The sequence below is a fragment of the Heterodontus francisci genome, chromosome 9, assembly GCF_036365525.1.
Source record: "Heterodontus francisci isolate sHetFra1 chromosome 9, sHetFra1.hap1, whole genome shotgun sequence".
Classification (NCBI taxonomy): domain Eukaryota; kingdom Metazoa; phylum Chordata; class Chondrichthyes; order Heterodontiformes; family Heterodontidae; genus Heterodontus; species Heterodontus francisci.
The window spans coordinates 1,072,885-1,093,939 of NC_090379.1; the positions used below are offsets into that span (position 1 = coordinate 1,072,885).

Genomic DNA, 21,055 nt, shown 5'->3' on the forward strand with positions numbered 1-21,055 from the left:
CAATTTATAATGGCCAATTTACCTATCAACCTGCAAGTCTTTTGGCTTGTGGGAGGAAACCAGAGCACCCGGAGAAAACCCACGCAGACACAGGGAGAACTTGCAAACTCCACACAGGCAGTACCCAGAATCGAACCCGGGTCCCTGGAGCTGTGAGGCTGCGGTGCTAACCACTGCGCCACTGTGCCGCCCTTCGGCCCTCGATGTTGTGCCGACCTGTGAAACCATCTGACCTACACTATTCCATTTTCATCCATATGTCTATCCAATGACCACTTAAATGCCCTTAAAGTTGGCGAGTCTACTACTGTTGCAGGCAGGATGTTCCATGCCCCTACTACTCTGAGTAAAGAAACTACCTCTGACATCTGTCCTATATCTATCACCCCTCAACTTAAAGCTATGTCCCCTCGTGTTTGCCATCACCATCCGAGGAAAAAGACTCTCACTATCCACCCTATCTAACCCACTGATTATCTTATGTCTCTATTAAGTCACCTCTCCTCCTCCTTCTCTCTAACGAAAACAGCCTCAAGTCCCTCAGCCTTTCCTCGTAAGACCTTCCCTCCATACCAGGCAGCATCCTAGTAAAGCTCCTCTGCACCCTTTCCAAAGCTTCCACATCCTTCCTATAATGCGGTGACCAGAACTGCACGCAATACTCCAGGTGCGGTCTCACCAGAGTTTTGTACAGCTGCAGCATGACCTCGTGTCTCCGAAACTCAATCCCCCTACTAATAAAAGCTAACACACCATATACCTTCTTAACAGCCCTATTAACCTGGGTAGCAACTTTCAGGGATTTATGTACCTGGACACCAAGATCTCTCTGTTCATCTACACTACCAAGAATCTTCCCATTAGCCCAGTACTCTGCATTCCTGTTACTCCTTCCAAAGTGAATCACTTCACTTTTCCGCATTAAACTCCATTTGCCATCTCTCAGCCCAGCTCTGCAGCCTATCTATGTCCCTCTGTACCCTACAACATCCTTCGGCACTATCCACAACTCCACCGACCTTAGTGTCATCCGCATATTTGCTAACCCACCCTTCTACACCCTCTTCCAGGTCATTTATAAAAATGACAAACAGCAGTGGCCCCAAAACAGATCCTTGCGGTACACCACTAGTAACTAAACTCCAGGATGAACATTTGCCATCAACCACCACCCTCTGTCTTTCAGCTAGCCAATTTCTGATCCAAAGCTCTAAATCACCTTCAACCCCATACTTCCGTATTTTCTGCAATAGCCTACTGTGGGGAACCTTATCAAACGCCTTACTGAAATCCATATACACCACATCCACTGCTTTACCCTCATCCACCTGTTTGGTCACCTTCTCGAAAAACTCAATAAGGTTTGTGAGGCATGACCTACCCTTCACAAAACTGTGCTGACTATCGCTAATGAACTTATTCTTTTCAAGATGATTATAAATCCTGTCTCTTATAACCTTTTCCAACATTTTACCCACAACCGAAGTAAGGCTCACAGGTCTATAATTACCAGGGCTGTCTCTACTCCTCTTCTTGAACAAGGGGACAACATTTGCTATCCTCCAGTCTTCCGGCACTATTCCTGTCGACAATGACGACATAAAGATCAAGGACAAAGGCTCTGCAATCTCCTCCCTAGCTTCCCAGAGAATCCTAGGATAAATCCCATCTGGCCCAGGGGACTTATCTATTTTCACACTTTCCAAAATTGCTAACATCTCCTCCTTGTGAACCTCAATCCCATCTAGCCTAGTAGTCTGTATCTCAGTATTCTCCTCAAACATTTTCTTTCTCTACTGTAAATACTGACGAAAAATACTCTTAAAGCTTCCCCTATCTCCTCTGATTCCACACACAACATCCCACTACTATCCTTGATTGGCCCTAATCTAACTCCAGTCATTCTTTTATTCCTGATATACCTATAGAAAGCCTTAGGGTTTTCCTTGATCCTATCTGCCAATGACTTCTCGTGTCCTCTCCTTGCTGCTCTTAGCTCTCCCTTTAGATCCTTCCTGGCTAGCTTGTAGCTCTCAAGCGCCCTAACTGAGCCGTCACGTCTCATCCTAACATAAGCCGCCTTCTTCCTTTTGACAAGTGCTTCAACTTCTTTAGTAAACCACAGCTCCCTCGCTCGACAACTTCTTCCCTGCCTGACAGGTACATACTTATCAAGGACACGCAGTAGCTGCTCCTTGAATAAGCTCCACATTTCTATTATGCCCATCCCCTGCAGTTTCCTTCCCCATCCTATGCATCCTAAATCTTGCCTAATCGCATCATTATTTCCTTTCCCCCAGCTATAATTCTTGCCCTGTGGTATATACCTGTCCCTGCCCATCGCTAAGGTAAACCTAACCAAATTGTGATCACTATCACCAAAGTGCTCACCTACATCTAAATCTAACACCTGGCTAGGTTCATTACCAGTACCAAATCCAATGTGGCATCGCCCCTGGTTGGCCTGTCTACATACTGTGTCAGAAAACCCTCCTGCACACACTGGACAAAAACAGACCCATCTAAAGTACTCGAACTATAGTATTTCCAGTCGATATTTGGAAAGTTAAAGTCCCCCATAACAACTACCCTGTTACACTAGTCCCTGTCGAGAATCATCTTTGCTATCCTTTTCTCTACATCCCTGGAACTATTCGGAGGTCTATAAAAAGACTCCCAACAGGGTGACCTCTCCTCTCCTGTTTCTAACCTCGGCCCATACTACCTCAGTAGATGAGTCCTCAAACGTCCTTTCTGTCGCTGTAATACTCTCCTTGATTAACAATGCCACACCCCCCCCCTCTTTTACCATCTTCTCTGTTCTTACTGAAACATCTAAATCCCGGAACCTGCAACATCCATTCCTGCCCCTGCTCTACCCATATCTCTGAAATGGCCACTACATCAAGATCCCAGGTACCAACCCATGCTGCAAGCTCGCCCACCTTATTCCGGATGCTCCTGGCGTTGAAGTAGACACACTTTAAACCAAGTTCTTGCTTGCCAGTGCCCTCTTGCGTCCTTGTAACCATATCCCTGACCTCACTACTCTCAACATCCTGTACACTGGCACTACAGTTTAGGTTCCCATTCCCCTGCTGAATTAGTTTAAACCCCCCCAAAGAGCACTAGCAAATCTCCCCCCCAGGATATTGGTACCCCTCTGGTTCAGGTGAATAGGCTCTTCACCTCCACTCTATCCAGACCTCTGAAATGTACAAAATGTGAATCAGATCTCCCCTCAGCCTTCTCTTATCCAAGGAGAACAGCCCCAGCCTATCCAATCTTTCCTCATAGCTACATTTTCCCAGTTCTGGCACCATCCTTGTAAATCTCCTCTGTACCCTCTCTAGTGCAATTATATCCTTTCTGTAATGAGGTGACCAGAACTGCACACAGTACTCAAGTTTGGTTTGATTTGATTGAGATACAGCACTGAAACAGGCCCTTCGGCCCACTGAGTCTGTGCCGACCATTAACCACCCATTTATACTAATCCTACACTAATCCCATATTCCTACCACATCCTCACCTGTCCCTATATTCCCCTACCACCTACTTATACTAGGGGCAATTTATAATGGCCAATTTACCTATCAACCTGCAAGTCTTTTGGCTGTGGGAGCAAACAGGAGCACCCGGAGAAAACCCACATAGACAGGGAGAACTTTCAAACTCCACACAGGCAGTACCCAGAATTGAACCTGGGTCACTGGAGCTGTGAGGCTGCGGTGCTAACCACTGTGGCCTAAACAATGAGTTATACAGTTGCAGCATAACCGCCCTGCTCTTGTATTCTATACCTTGGCTAATAAAGGAAAGGATTCCATATACCTTCTTAACCACCTTATCAACCTGTCCTGTTACCACCTCTATTTCTCTGTATTTTCCCATTAATCGTGTATTCCTTTGCCTTGTTTGACCTCCCCAAATGCATCACCTCACTTCTCCAAGTTGAATTCCATTTGCCACTTTTCTGCCCATCTGACCAGACCATCAATATCTTCCTGCAGCCTACAGCTATCCTCCTCGCTCTCTGCCATATGGCCAATCTTTGTCGTCTGCAAACTTCTTGATTATGTCCCCTACATTTATGTCCAAATTGTTGATATACACCCCCCAAAAAACAGGGGACCTAGTACTGAGCCCTGCAGAATGCCACTGCAAACACCCGTCATCAATTACCCTTTGTTTCCTGCCACTGAGACAATTTTGTATCCACCTTGCTGCATTTCCCTGAATCCCATGGGATTTTATTTTTTTTAACCAGTCTGCCATGTGGGACCTTTTCAAAAGCCTTGCTAAAATCCATGTAGACTACATCAACTGCACTACCCTCCTCTATCTTCCTTGTTACTACTTCTATTTAAAAAAAAAAAAAAATCCCATCAAGTTGGTCAAACAAGATCTTCCTTTAACAAATCCATGCTGACTATCCTTGATTAACCTGTGCCTTTTCTAAGTGACAGTTTATCCTGTCTCTCAATAGATTCCAATAATTTGCCTGCTACTGAGGTTAGACTGACTGGCCTGTAATTATTCAGTCTATCCTTCACTCCCTTTTTAAACCGAGGTACAACATTAGCATTCTCCAGCATCATACCTGTATCCAGTGAGGATTGGAAAGTAATGGTCAGACCCTCTGCTATTTCCTCTCACTTCTTTGAATAGCCTAGAATACATTTCATCTGACCCTGGTGATTTATCAACTTTCAAGCAAGCTAATCCCATTAATACTTCCTCTCTCCCTCTGCTAATCACATCCAATACTCTTCCTCCTTAACTACAATATCTGTATCGTCCCCCTCTTTTGTGAAGACAGATGCTAAGTATTCATTAAGAACCAGACCAATATCTTCTGCTCCTACACGCAAGTTATCTTTTTGATCTCTTATGGGCCCTACTCTCTCCTTTAGTTATCCTCTTACTCTTAATGTATTGATAAAACATCTTTGGGTTCACCTTGATTTTTGCTTGCCAATATTCTTTCATGCCTTCTCTTTGCTTTCCTAATTTTCTTTTTGATTTCACCCCTCCATTTTCTATACTCCTTCCAAACCCGTGACCTCTACCAACTAGAAGGACAAGGGCAGCAAATTCATGGGAACATCACCTGCAAGTTCCCCTCCAAGTCGCACACCATCCTGACTTGGAACTATATCGCTGTTCCTTCACTGTCGCTGGATCAAAATCCTGGAACTCCCTTCTTAACAGCACTGTGGGTGCACCTACCCCACATGGACTGCAGTGGTTCAAGAAGGCAGCTCACCACCACCTTCTCTAGGGCAATTAGGGATGGGCAATAAATGCTGGCCTAGCCAGCAACACCTACATTCCATGAATGAATATTCAAAAAAAAAACTCCTGCTTTCTGTAGTATTGAGTTCTCGGTGTTGACATAAGCTTTCCTTTGCTGCCTTATCTTACCCTGTAGGCTCCTTGACATCCATAGGACTGTAGATTTGGCTGCCTCCCCCTTTTTCTTTGTGGGAACATGTTTACCCTGAACCCCTTGAATCTCCCCTTTGCCTCCCACTGTTCTGACACTGATTTACCTTCAAGTAGCTGTTTCCAGTCCACTTTCACTAAATCATTTCTCAGCTTAGTAAAATTGGCCTTGCCCCAATTGAAAACTCTAATTCCTGTTCTCTCTCTGTCCTTTTCCATAATTATGTTAAAACTGACTGAATTATGATCACTATCACCAAAATGCTCTCCCACTGCCACTCTTTCCACCTGCCCATCTTCATTTCCTAAAACTAAGTCTAAAACTGTGTGCTCTCTTGGACTTGCTACATACTGGGCAGAAAAGTTCTCCTGAATGCACATCACAAATTCTGCTCCCTCAATTCCTTTTACATGAAAACTATCCCAGTTAATATTGGGGTAATTAAAATCCCCGACTATTATTTCCCTATTGTTCTTGCACTTTTCTCTAGAAATTTACCTATATATCTGCTCTTCTATCTCCCGCTGACTCTTTGTTTGTTTGGGGGTCTATAGTACACTCCCAGCAGTGTGATTGCCCCCTTTTGTTCCTTAGCTCAATCCATATGGCCTCATTTGATGAACCTTCCAACATATCATCCCTGCCCCCGTCACAGCTGTAATAGTTTCCTTGACCAAAATTGCCACTCTCCCTCCTTTCTTATCCCCCTCCCTATCACGTCTGAAAACCCTGTAACCAGGAAGTTTGAGCTCTCATTCCTGTCCCTCTTTAAGCCATGTTTTTGTAATAGCTATTATATCATACTGCCACGTGTCTATCTGTGTCCTCAGCTCATCTGCTTTATTTGCTATACTCCTTGCATTGAAATAGATACCCCTAAGCATTGTCAAACTCTTTATTTTCTAACCCTCTTTTCCTCTGCCTTCCAGACCCATCCATTAATTTTCCGCCTTCCATTTTAATTTCTGATTTTGTCCCAACTGAGTCCACCCTCTGATCCCTGTCCCCCTGCCAAACTAGTTTAAACCCTCCCCAAAAGCACTAGCAAAACATCCCACAAGGAACTCAGTCCCAGCTCTGTTCAGGTGCAACCTGTCCTGCCTGTCCCAATGTCCCAGGAATCTGAAGCCCTCCCTCCTGCGCCATCTTTCTGGCCATGCATTCATCTGTCTTATCCTTCTATTTCTATACTCACTTGCGCATGGCACTGGGAGTAATCCGGAGATTACTACTGTTGAAGTCCTGCTTGCTAATTTCTGACCTAGCTCCATCAATTCTGACTGCAAGACCACATCCCTCTTTCTACCTATGTCATTGGTTCCAATATGGACCACGACTGCTGGCTATTCACCCTCCCCCTTCAGGATGCTCTGCAGCCTCTGACATCTTTGACCCTGGCACCAGGGAAGCAACAGACCATCCTGGATTCACGTCTGTGGCCACAGAAACGCCTGTCTGTTCCCCTGACTATTAGATCACTATCACTATGGCTCTTCCAGTCTTCCCTGTACCCCCATGTGCAGCTGAGCCACCCGTGGTGCCATGGACTTGGTTCTGGCTGCACTCCCCAGGTGAAGCATTACTTTTCTCCGTATTCAGAACTGAATACCTGTTGGAGAGTGAGATGCACTCAGGGGTCTCCTACACTCGCTGCCTGATTCTTTTTGACTGTCTGGTGTTCACCCATTCCCTCTCTCCCTGCATATTCTTAAGCTGTGGGGTGACCACATCTATAAATGTGCTGTCCATATAGCTCTCATCCTCATAAATGCACCGCAGTGTCGCCAGCTGCTGCTCAAGTTCCAAAACCCAGAGCTCAAGCTGCTTCAATTGACGACACTTCCTGCACAAATGGTTCTCCAAGATACGGGAAGTATCCTGGAGCTCCCACATAGCACAGGAGGTGCACACTTGAGGTTGAAGCAACCCTGCCATTGCTTTATTAATTAGTTGACCCTTTGCTACTGCTAAGAAAAAACCTTACCAATACTACAACAGCTTATTAATAAAACCTTACTAGTACTGATAAATTCTACTAAAAATCAATACAGTTCACTAGTTAAAATAAACTTTTCTCAAAAACAAATACCAGCTACTCACTTGTTTCTTATTAAGCTATTTACACACACCCCCTAACAGTGTACTAAACCAGCTATTTAGAATTATTCCCTAACAGCAGTTACTCACCAATCAATCACCTTGTAGCTTTCCTATGACATCACTGTTCACTTTGTTTTCAAACTCTGGTGCACCTGGACTCCTCTCCTGGAAGGTAAGTGCTCTAGGCCACGATCCTCAGCCTCTATTTATCTGCTCCTCGCTCTGTGTTCTTCCCGCAGGTCTGCTGCTCTCCTGGAAGGTAATGGGTCAAAATCCTGGTCCATGGATGACTCCAACGATAGTGAAGGCACAGCGATAAAGTTCCAAGTCAGGATGGTGTGTGGCTTGGAGGGGAACTTGCAGGTGGTGGTGTTCCCATGTATTTGCTGCCCTTGTCCTTCTAGGTGGTAGAGGCCGTGGGTTTGGAAGGTGCTGTGCACGGAACCTTGGGTTGCTGCAGTGCATCTTTTAGATGGTACGCACTGCAGTCACTGTTTCCGTGGTGGAGGGAGTGAATGTTGAAGGTGGTGGATGGGGTGCCAATCAAGCGGGCTGCTTTGTTCTGGATGATGTTGAGCTGCTTGAGTGTTGTTGGAGATGCACCCATCCAGGCAAGTGGAGAGTATTCCATCACACTCCTAACTTGTGCCTTGTTGACAGACATGCTTCCAGGAGTCAGCTAAGCCAGGAAGAAACCGATTAGAGGTGTAAGAGAAGAGATGGGCTTCGAGATCTTTTGAAGTGTAAAGGGAGATGGAAAGATTTAAGAACACCTCTGATGGCCTGACGGCTGCACCAACAATGGTGCAGCAAAGAGAGGTGGATGTTATATTCCAGAAAGCCAGTTGGTGAAGGATGGTACTGGAGCCAATTTTTACTCTAACATTTATTTACAGAGTAAAACATTACAAACATATATCTCCTAACTCAACCTCACTAGTTTCAGTAAGTGTCTCTTTATATGTGCTCAAGTGAAACCCCTAGTTAATGCCCTCTACTGTGCATATAATTAAACACAATTGATTATAATTAACAGTAGAGGGGATCAAAGTGTTCTAGGGAGAGTTGTAGGAGAGGAGTCTGTAGGAGTGTAAAGGGTGTGGCTGGATATACAGACACTGATTTTTAAATTTGATGCGTGCAGGCAATTTAACCCCTCGAGCCTGTACTGCCATTCAAATAGATCACTGCATCAATCCCATCCAGATGGATTTGTTCCACATCCCATCAATACCCGTTCTAGTCCAAAATTTATCTATCTCAACCTTGTAATCTCCAGCTAATGCCCAACATCCACAGCATTTTTGGGGGAAAGCATTCCAGATTTCCACTACCTTTTGTGTGGAAAAAGTACATCTTGATTTCACAGAATTACCCAGATCTTCCCTTCAGAAAATGACTATTAAAGGAAGAACTTTCATTTATCCACCTGTTTCCATAACATCAGCGCATCCCAAAATACTTAACAGCCAATAAAGTACATTTACCTGGTCCAGTGACACTCAAAGAAAGCAGAGTAGTACACAATAAATGGGAGCAACACAGAGAATGTCCACAGGAGCAGAGTCGGAAAAAACTGTGTTACAATTGGATTCTGAAAAACACAAGGCTTTAGTAAGAATGTGACTAAAGCAAAATTAGACAAAATGTTACCTGAGTGCGTGTAGCGAAACATTTCCCCCTAATGTATGAATTCAGAGCAGGAGTAGACTATTTGTTCCCTCAAGCCTGCTCTGCCATTTGATGAATGTGGCCTCAACTCCACTTTCCTCTCTGCCCACCCCCCACACCCTACTTTCATACTCCATTCCCCTTGCAATAAACGACACCATTCTATTTGGTAATACAGAATTTGAGTATTGCTGAAAATAGAGACATGTTATCGAAGCTTTTCATCTTGCACTCATCAGGACAATCCACAAGAATACCAATGTAAGGGATACTGCATGAGAAGATAGTGCTGATTGGTTGCCAAGTGAACTCTGGCAGAGGCATTGCCATGGAGAATGCAGCAGTTTACGGTGACTGACAGTTAACTGCCAAGCTTTGTTTGAAATTTAAACTAGGTATCTTGACTCTGGTCAAGGCATCGCCCTGAGGAAATCAGTCACAGTTGCCCCTCTTGCCCTTCCTCTTATTTGACTGCAACAGGGTTTGTTCTTTTTGAAACAGTGGTTGTGCTTACCACCTCTGTGTTTTACCTTCTACTTTAACGTGATCGTGAAAGAACCAATCAAACAGGTTTTCTTGAGTTTAAACAAGAGGTAAGGTTATTGTACTTCGCAATCTAACCCCAATTTAAATATAATAAATAAAAATGCTACACATTCACACGAGAATCTCACACTGTTACGACCAGGTGAGAAAGGTGTCTCGGGGTCTTTTACTGTCTTCACCTGGTCTTATTGAAACGGTTTAATTTTAAACACTGTTGAGCTCCTCCTTTGTGAATCCTTGTTCACAGCTTTCCAATTATAAGGCAAAGAAATAAACACCAGGTTTTCTTCGGTTTAAAGAAGAAAAGTGAAATTTATTAAACCTTGAACTCTAATTCGGATATATGTCGCGCCCCACGCTAGTATGTATATGCAATACACACATGCAAATAGAGACAAAAGAGAAGAAAAATAAAATGGAGAGGTTTGAGGCAATCTCTGAAGAGGGTTTTTTTTTTTTAAAAACTGTGCTTCAAGCTCACTGTAGGGTCCTTGATTGTAGGTAGTCTTACTTTTTGTTGGGGCTTAAACCTTGTTCACTGTAGGAGACTTTTCTCTCTTGGGGTTCATATGTCTTCAGTGGTTTCCAAAGCTGATGAGAGCAGACAGGAGAGAGGTCTTTTCCAGTCCAGAAGCAAACAGCCTTCTGAGTTTTAACCCTGTGGCCAGTTCAAATTAAAAAAACTCCAACAGTCAGACAGTCATGTGACTAAACTGGTCTGACCACGTCTGTTTGTGTATTCGGCCATGTTAGTAGTTAACCTGGAATGCCTGGTAATCAAAAGTCCATTGTAGATTACATTTGGAGCAGGGAATAGCCCCTTTGTCCTTAGAAGTACAGTCTGTTGATATGCTAATATCTCTGTCGAGCCAAATTCTCCAATTGTTTTTTAACAGTGATTCCTGACAACGCAGCTCCCCACTGACGTCATCAGGCTGCGCTGCGGTGCGCACATGCGCAGATGGTCTCCTCCTCTCTGCACATGCGCTGCGTTCCGGCTTGCCAGGAATGGTTAGCGCATGCGCCAATGACGTCATCGCGTGACGTGGACTTCCTCAGGCAACGCGCCTGGTCGGCCTCTCCGCATGCGCTTTATGCAACGCCAACGGGTATTCACGCAAGCATCGAAGCTTCGGCGCGAGTTTCTGAAAGTAGAAGGAGGAGCGGTTTCGTCGGGCATTTTCTCGCAATTATTTAGTCGTTTTGGAGATTTCAGTCTGCTTCATTTTTATTAGAAAGAGGAGATTGCTCCAAGGCAAGTTGCTCTGTTGTAAGTTGTTCTGAAAACATTTCCAGTGTCTGGGGCACTGTATGTGCACCAGTCCACTGCACTGCATTAAAATCCTTTCCATTGTCTGGGACTGTGCAGGCAGTACATGTGCTGCTGTCCAGCGAACAGCTTTCCATCTAAACGGTCACTTTCGTTTTTGTAACGTTTTAATGGAGTGCATTCTGTATTTCTTATCTCATCTCATGTTTCCCGTGTGGTCCCTTAATGGCCTTCCTGAACTGCAAACGTCGATGATGGCAACTTCAGTAGATTCCACAGAGCAGTTCCTTGCCACCTTCACAACCCAGGAGTTCGAGAGTTATGACGACTTCAGCAGTAAACTTGAGATGTTTCTACAGGTAGCATAGTCTGCAGGCACATCCTGTGATGTGCCTTGTTATGTTTCACTGTTAACAATGCTATTTAAATGCGCTTTGCTGTTGTGCTTACAGGCAACGGGGAGTCTATTTTAAAAAAGTGAGCACCCATACGCTAGAGAGGGAGAACAAGAGACGGCGAGTCGAAATTCCCATCTGCTTTAAGTATGCCTCAGTGAGGCTGTGCTGTGTACACTATGGGCAGCCACGCATCCGTTCCACTGGAGTGAGACCGAATCAGAGGTAGGTGCTGCGGTCACTACATTTCCACTTGTGTAGCTTGTCAGTCCTGTAAAGCTGTTCCTTGATGCGCATTGAACCAAGATTCGATTTGCAGTATCAATACATCTCATCAGTGAGATCCTGTGCCCACAAATCCACGCGCATACCACCCCCGTGTCTACGGACTGCCTTTGTTGTGATTTCCTGGATGGAGCAATGGCTGGGCGACCACCTCAGCGCAACCTCCTCTGCAATGCGAAACAGGTGCGCACCGAATTTTAGGACCTTGTCATGGTGCACATGTAAACTGCTGCCAACAACACCTGGGGATGGCTGACGTTTTGGTGAGGGCACGAGGAACTTGGGGCATGCTCATTGAATGTCTGTGTAACTTTTCAGGTATCTGGGCTGTGAGGTCTTCATCAGTGTGAAATTCAATACGAGCAAGAACGAACTGGGTGTCAGCTCCTACCATCTTGTACATACCGGTCATGTTTTGCATCCAGAATGTTTACGCTTCTATGCAAGGAGACGACAACTGAACCATGATGGAAGGTAGAAGAGTTGGTCAAGCTGCAGGCTGGGAACAAACAGCTGAAGGATTATATCGAGCGTTCATTCAATAAGACCGTGACCCTTAGTGACATTAGAAATGTAAAATCCCGGCTCAAGACGGGATGACAGCATGGATGCGCTGTGTGATACGCTGGAGAAGATTCAGCAGGACGGGGCTGCGGTGCGTGTTGGCCTGCAGGGAAGCAGCATCCTCTATATTGCCTTCATGACACCAGCCATGAAGGCCCACATGCAGGCCTTTCCTGAACTGCTGTTCATGGACGGAACGTACAAAGTGAACAAATGCGGCTACCCTCTGTACCAGGTGATGGTGCAGGACAATGTTGGTAGGGGCAGGGCTGTGTTCTATGCCATGGTGAGGAATGAGATGGCTCAGATGCTGGACGAGATTGTGGGTGTTTTTGTCGATTTCATGGGATCCAGCGCCTGCCGCGTGAGATCAGCCATTGTGGATAAAGACATCAATGAGATCAATGCGATCAGGAAGTATCTCCCAGCTGAAACGGTTCTCCTCTGTCAGTTCCATGTGATGCAGAGCATGAGGAGGAAGATCAGCAGCTACCCACTGAATGGTGAACTGAGGGATCAGTTGTTTATGATCTGCAAGGAAATGGTTCATGCAGCTTTGGAACAAAGAACAAGGAAAATTACAGCACAGGAACAGGCCCTTCGGCCCTCCAAGCCTGCGCCGATCCAGATCCTCTATCTAAACCTGTCGCCTATTTTCTAAGGGTCTATATCTCTTTGCTTCCTGCCCATTCATGTATCTGTCTGATACATCTTAAAAGACGCTATCGTGCCCGTGTCTACCACCTCCACTGGCAACGCGTTCCAGGCACCCACCACCCTCTGCGTAAAGAACTTACCATGCATATCCCCCCTAAACTTTTCCCCCCTCACTTTGAACTCGTGACTCCTAGTAATTGAATCCCCCACTCTGGGGGAAAAAGCTTCTTGCTATCCAACCTGTCTATACCCCTCATGATTTTGTACACCTCAATCAGGTCCCTCCTCAACCTCCGTCTTTCTAATGAAAATAATCCTAATCTACTCAACCTCTCTTCATAGCTAGCGCCCTCCATACCAGGCAACATCCTGGTGAACCTCCTCTGCACCCTCTCCAAAGCATCCACATCCTTTTGATAATGTGGCGACCAGAACTGCACGCAGTATTCCAAATGTGGCCGAACCAAAGTCTTATACAACTGTAACATGACCTGCCAACTCTTGTACTCAATACCCCGTCCGATGAAGGAAAGCATGCCGTATGCCTTCTTGACCACTCTATTGACCTGCGTTGCCACCTTCAGGGAACAGTGGACCTGAACACCCAAATCTCTCTGTACATCAATTTTCCCCAGGACTTTTCCATTTACTGTATAGTTCACTCTTGAATTGGATCTTCCAAAATGCATCACCTCGCATTTGCCCTGATTGAACTCCATCTGCCATTTCTCTGCCCAACTCTCCAGTCTATCTATATTCTGCTGTATTCTCTGACCGTCCCCTTCACTATCTGCTACTCCACCAATCTTAGTGTCGTCTGCAAACTTGCTAATCAGACCACCTATACTTTCCTCCAAATCATTTATGTATATCACATATTATGTATATACATATGTGATATACATATGGAGGAGAAGATCACAAGTTGTGTAGAAAGGATTGGACACCTCTACCCACCCCTGCAGGACTACCTGCTTACAAACTGGATTCTACAGGAGATGTGGGCAGCATATTCACACGGTAAAGTCCTAACGTTTGGGAACAACACCAACAATTGCATTGAGTCAGAGAATGACAAGATAAAGCACCTGCTCCACTCCTCCTCATTCATGAAGGAATGCATCTCAGCGCTGATCTTCCACAATAGTGTCCTGGATCAGGAGCGTGCCTATTACACATTCCTGCAAGGAGCCTCTTTCAAGCGCATCGCAGAGGCACCAGCAGATCTACAATCATTTTACACAGGATTCACCGGTCACGCTGTGAAGCTGATGCATCAGGATCATAGCCACATTCATCGAGTACATGTCAAGGAGCAGGATGAAGGCACAGTGACTGTGATTTCTGGTGTCAAACAGTACACACTGCAGATACATGATGGCCAGGCTACCTGCAGCTGCATCTTCTCCATTCAGACTTTGTTGCCCTGCAAACATGCTATTGTGCAGAGGCATCTCGGTCTGTCTTTGGACAGGCTTGCCCCCAACTGCCGCTGGCGTGCATCTCAGACACCCACAACGACAGGCATGGCTGCTGCCATTGTGATTACAGAGGAACAGCCAAGGCCCCTCAGCTACAATGAAAAATACCGCTTGCTTTCAGATCAATGGTACCAGCTACATCAGGCCGTTCTGCAGAGTGGAACGGCAGCATTCATGTGAAAACTGGACTGGCTGCGGCGACAGACTCTCCGCTGGCAGCAAGGACTGGCTGATGAGATGGAGCCAACTAATTTGCCCGGAGGCACCTTCGGATGGAGGTGGCCACGTGCTGGACATCAGTCACGTGCCACAATCCATGGATCCTGAGCGTTTCACCCCCTGGCCTAATGATCTGATGGACCATACATACGCCTGCCTGTTCAAAGCTCCACTTCCCCCACCTGAGGTACCCTCTCCTTGCTGCTCAGTTACACAGTCACCTGTTCCTGCACCCATCAGAGCCGTGCACATGGACACACAGCCACCTGTTCCTGCACCCATCAGAGCAGTGCACGTGGACACACAGCCACATGTTTCCCTATCCGCCCTTGAAACAACCATGCAGAGCCTTGTGAGACTCCGCAATTGCCAGCTGCTGCCTGTCAAGCAGAGAGGGCGTCCAAAGGGGTCAAGCACTTGGTGAACATTCAGCAAGAAGAGACTGAGCACTAAAAGAAACAAGCATGCCGTGTCCAGTGGTAGCACTAATGTGAATGCTCTTGCTGTGAACACAACTGGTGAGGTGGGAGTGCAGCCACACCGTTCTCCATCCTCAATGTTGCTTTCAGGCAAAGGTAGGTAAGAGTGAAAGAAATGGAAGGTGATGCTGATAGTAGGCAGGATTAAATGGGAGTGGATGGGAAGGTGCAGGAGTAACATAACCACTAGCAGGGAACAGCTGGGCTAAATGGCCTGCTTTATGTTCATAGTCCAAAAGAAATGTGCTTTTCCAGCACCCTCACATCATTCATGTTTTCCCTGAGAGCAGCATTGAACCATCACGAGATAGGGGCAGTTACATCATCCTGACTCCTACAACTGAGGTGGATACTAAGTGATTCATTGGCGGTGTTATCAGCACATGTCTAAATTGCAGAACATAAAGCATGCTCAACGGTAATTCCATTGGAGGGAGGGAAGCTCTGACACTCATGTTCTTTCCTTATTTCTTTTCATGTAAAATGTGCCCTCGAGAAAACAATCCTTGAGACTTAAGATCAGCATTCAAGCAACGAAGGCAACTGGATCATGCTGCGGAGCTTGTCACGATGTGGAAAGGAACATTGCATTAATGGATGAAGTGGGAATGCACATTGGGATGCGCTTGGGGAACATTCACCAAGAATAGACTGAGCTCAGACTCTTGTGACTTTGCCTTCTTCACATGGACAATACAGTTGTGGAATAGAGAGCCAAGCGTTCATTCACCACAAGGCTCTCCAGGAACAATCTCTTTATCTGTGCATAGCAGAGACTCGGCCTGTCTGTCTAACGGGAATGCTGGAGACACAACACTCATGTATCCATGCACAGCAGTTCCTCGGATACTTAATGAACTTAATAAAACTTCTCAATAATTAAACACAGAATTTTTAAGGTTTTGTTTTGGATGCTATTTCCCCAACTTTGCAACTGCACTTCAGATATTCAACTGTGGTGTAGGGGGGTAGAGGGAGGGGTGGGTGTAGGGGGGGAGGGAGGGGTGGGGAAAGGGAGCATGCAAAAGGCAGGGACCAGACAGTTGCAATGCCTGAAGTACTGTTGAGAGGTAGGGGAGAAAGCAACTGGATTGGGGATCCACGGCTGGATGGAGAGGGCCGGAAGCGAAAGGCCGTAGAGAGCCGCAGGGAGCAAGCGGCCGAAGACCTTTGTGTCGCCGAGTGTGGGGACCGGCCAGTAAGTCTTTTGCTGTTGTGTTTATGGCACATGCACAGAAAAACGTACTCCTCCTCTGCTCCGCCGCTTCCCCCCCCCCCCCCCCCCCCCCCCCCCCCCCCAACGCTGCTCTTTTTCCACACCCCCCCCCCCACTGTGCTGCGCTCTCCACCCCCCCCCCACGTTGCTCTTTTTTTTCCCCCCCCCCCGCTCTCTGCACCCCCCCCCCACCTGTGCTGCTCTCTCCACCCCACCCCCGCGCTGCTCTCCACCCCCACCCCACCCCACTCCCTGCCCTCGCACTGCTCTCCAGCCATTGTATGCTGCCATGTGTTTGTTAGGTTGCCTCTGTGATTCTTTGAGCAGCGCCATCTTTAGTCCTGGCAGCTGCTACAGTCGCAGGCTGTGACGTTTTAGTGGCACATGCTGTATTTGCGCATGTGCCAAAACAGCGCCACCTACCGATAGCGTCAACAAATGCAGTCTAATACTACCAACAACAATTTAAAATCAATGTTCATAGGCTGAAATTAATTTTCTTGGCAGGTGAGGGGCTTGCCTGACACACACACGCACTCTCTCATGTGCGCTCTCTCTCTTTTCTCTCTCTCACACTCTCACTCTCACTCACATACACAAATAGATTACACGGTGGAAAGTAGGTTTTTGGTTGGATTAAAGTCCAGAATAAATAAAAGTTAAATACACAGTTTGAGGTTGGATGATTCGGTGATTATCCGGCTGGAGTTGAACTCTTGAAGTCGTTGGTTGGTCAAAGTTCACTTTGTAGCTGGCCTGCTTTGCTCAGGGTTTTCTTGAAGACAGATTGGTAGGTGGTCGATTCCCCTGGTATATGGCTGTAGCAGTCTGTAGGCCTGGAGGGTCCACATCACAGATGGCTGGGAGGCACACAGCTTTCTCTGCTGCTGCAGTCTCAGTTACAACTTGTCTCTTCAGTGTGCAACAAAATTCCCAGTTTTTTTCAGAGATGGACAGACGGTCACATGGTTCAATCCCTTTTATTTTTAATGATGTCCAAAGTCTGAAACCCAGAAGCTCTCTTTGGTGGTGTTGTCAGACAAACGTCTCCACTTATGAATGCCTACAGATGGCTTTGAATATCCTGCTAACGAGGATGATCTGGATAATCTATTCAGTTAGCCAAAGTATTGTTCTAGCTGGGCTTCGAGACTTCAGGCTCTGGTTGGGGCCTTGTATTGTGCAAATGTGTTTCAGATGCAAACTGCAGTGGCCATCTTAGTTGCCAGTTTTTTTTTTAAAGTTAACTAAGATTTTCTCCATTAAAATCTAATGCAAGTTTACAACCGATGAATTGATATTTTTCATTTGGCATGTAGTGTTTTCTTGACGCATCCCAATATGGGTAAGATGGTGATGTAGTGGTAATGTCACTAGACTAGTAATCCAGAAGCCCAGGCCAATGCCCTAAGGAATAGGGTTCAAATCCCACCACAGCAGCTGGTGCAATTTAAATTCAATTAATATACTCAATTAATCAAAAAAGCTCGATAGCTAGTCTCAGTAATGGTACCATTAAACTATAATTGTTGTAAAAATGCATCTGGTTCACTAATGTCCTTTAGGGAAGTAAATCTACTGTCCTTGCCTGGCCTGGCCTGGCCTACATTTGACTCCAGACCCCTAGCAATGTGGTTGACTCTTAACTGCCCTCCGAAATGGCCTAGCAATCCACTCAGTTGTCAAGGGCAATTAGGAATGGGCAACAAATGCTGGCCTTGCCAGTGACACCCACATCCCATGGAAGAATTTTTTAAAATCTTGCCAACCCAAAAGTTACCCATTTATCTCTACTCTTTGCTTCCTGTTAACTAACCAATCCTCTATCCATGCTTAGCCCCTGCTCTATGAACACTTCATTTGTGTAGTAACCTTTGATGTGGCACCTTATTGAATGCCTTTTGGAAATCCAAGTACACCACAGCTACAGGTTCCCCTTTATCCTGCTTGTTCGTTCCTCAAAGAATTCTAATAAATTAGTCAAACACCATTTCCCTCAGCACCAGTAACTCAACTACAGTCACACGGTCCTGGCCACATCTTTATCAAATGAAGCAGGACTCTGAATTCAGTGAACCCTGTAAAGCCTCATCACGCACCCCATCATCCACGCCTGCATCACACCCCCAAATTCAGTCATCAATCACCGGTGTAACCCATTCACGTAGCACCATAAATCTAGCCAACCACCACAAAATCTCAGGTAAAGAGCAGTGCAGGGAGATGGAGAACAGTATGGAGAGAGAGCCGGTCACCCTGGGGTTACAGCGTGGGGAGAGCCGGTCACCCTGGGGTTACAGCGTGGGGACAGCTGGTCACCCTGGGGTTACAGCCGGTCACCCTGGGGTTACAGCGCGGGGAGAGCCGGTCCCCTGGGGTTACAGCGCGGGGAGAGCCGGTCCCCTGGGGTTACAGCGCGGGGAGAGCCGGTCACCCTGGGGTTACAGCGTGGGGAGAGCCTGTCACCCTGGGGTTACAGCGTGGGGAGAGCCGGTCCCCCTGGGGTTACAGCGCAGGGAGAGCCTGTCACCCTGGGGTTACAGCGTGGGGAGAGCCGGTCCCCCTGGGGTTACAGCGCGGGGAGAGGCTCTCCCCCTGGGGTTACAGCGCGGGGAGAGCCGGTCCCCCTGGGGTTACAGCGCGGGGAGAGCCTGTCACCCTGGGGTTACAGCGCGGGGAGAGCCTGTCACCCTGGGGTTACAGCGCGGGGAGAGGCTCTCCCCCTGGGGTTACAGCGCGGGGAGAGGCTCTCCCCCTGGGGTTACAGCGCGGGGAGAGCCGGTCCCCCTGGGGTTACAGCGCGGGGAGAGACTGTCACCCTGGGGTTACAGCGCGGGGAGAGCCGGTCACCCTGGGGTTACAGCGTGGGGAGAGCCTGTCACCCTGGGGTTACAGCGTGGGGAGAGGCTCTCCCCCTGGGGTTACAGCGCGGGGAGAGCTTGTCACCCTGGGGTTACAGCGCGGGGAGAGCCGGTCCCCTGGGGTTACAGCACGGGGAGAGGCTCTCCCCGTGGGGTTACAGCGTGGGGAGAACTGGTCCCCTGGGGTTACAGCGCGGGTAGAGCCTGTCACCCTGGGGTTAAAGCACGGGGAGAGCCTGTCACCCTGGGGTTACAGCGCGGGGAGAGCCGGTCCCCCTGGGGTTACAGCACGGGGAGAGCTGGTCCCCTGGGGTTACAGCGCGGGGAGAGCCTGTCACCCTGGGGTTACAGCGCGGGGAGAGCTGGCAGGGCATTCTCTGTTGCAGAATGTTGTCCAGTGCAAGGATAAAATACTGACACATCAGCCATGCGGCTTTGATTTAATTCTTCATCCTATAGTGACACCCCTAAGTGGGCAGCACTGATTGTCAACCTGGATTGTGGGCTCCTGTCTCTGGAGTGGGGTTTGAACCTACATTCCTCAGTCTCGGAGGCAAGCGTTTTTAAAAATTCATTCATGGGATGTGGGTGTCGCTATCGAGGCTAGCATTTGTTGCTCATCCCGAATTGCCCTTCCGAAGGTGGTGAGCTGCCACCTTGAACTGCTGCAGTCCATCTGGTGCGGGTACACCCACAATGCTGTTAGGAAGGGAGTTCCAGGATTTTGATCCAGTGACAGTGAAGGAATGGCGATATAATCAGGATGGTGTGTGGCTTGGAGGGGAACTTGCAGGTGGTGGTGTTCCCATGCGTCTGCTGCCCTCGTCCTTTTAGGTGATAGAGGCCGCAGGTTTGGAAGGTGCTGTCTAAGCAGCTATTTGTGAGCTGCTGCAGTTCATCTTGTAGATGGTACACACTGCTGCCACTGTGCGTCGGGGGGTGGAGAGAGTGAATGTTTGTGGATGGGGTGCCAATCAAGCGGGCTGCTTTGTCCTGGATGGTGTCGAGCTTCTTGAGTGTTGTTGAAGCTGCATCCATCCAGGTAAGTGGAGAGTATTCCATCACACTCCTTGTAGATGGTGGACAGGCATTGGGGAGACAGGAGGTGAGTTACTCGCTGCAGAATTCCCAGCCTCTGACCTGCTTTAATAGCCACAGCATTTATGTGGCTGGTCCAGTTCAGTTTCTGCTCAATGGTGACCCCCCGGATGGTGATGGTGGGGGATTCAACAATGGTAATGCTACTGAACGTCAAGGGGAGATAGATGGTTAGATTCTCTCTTGTTTGAGTGATTCATTGCCTGGGACTTGTGTGGCGTGAATGTAATTTGGCACTTATCAGCATTGGCTTGGATATTGTCCAGGTCTTGCTGCATCTGGACATGGGCTCCTTCAGTATCTGAGGAGTCAGGAATGGTGCTGAACATTGTGCAATCATCAGCGAACATCCCCACTTCTGACCTTATAATTGAAGGAAGGTCATTGATGAAGCAGCTGAAGATGGTTGGGCCTATGACACTACCCTGAGGAACTCCTACAGTGATGTCCTGGAGCTCAGATGATTGACCTCCAACAACCACAACCATTATCCTTTGCGCTAAGTATATCTCCAACCAGTGGAGACTTTTCCCTCGATTCCCATTGATTCGGGTTTTGCTAGGGCTCCTTGATGCTATACCTGGTGAAATGCTGCCTTGATGTCAAGGGCAGTCACTCTCACCTTCTCTCAACATACAGCCTTTCGCTGGTTCATTCCGCAGGGCAATACCTTGACCAGTCAGAATCAAGCTGCCTGGTTTAAATTTCAAACAAAGCTTGGCAGTTAACTGTCAGTCACCGCAACCTGGTGCATTCTCCATAGG

General features: G+C 47.3%; 1 protein-coding gene across 1 annotated transcript in view; it reads right to left on the bottom strand.

Moving 5' to 3' along the window:
* The window catches only part of tmem63c (transmembrane protein 63C), a 191,600-nt gene that overhangs the window by 79,278 nt on the left and 91,267 nt on the right, over positions 1–21,055 (bottom strand). Inside the window, exon 13 of the mRNA XM_068038420.1 lies at positions 9,037–9,143. Within this exon, the coding sequence (XP_067894521.1) occupies positions 9,037–9,143 (107 nt within the window). The remainder of the gene's footprint in view (positions 1–9,036; positions 9,144–21,055) is intronic.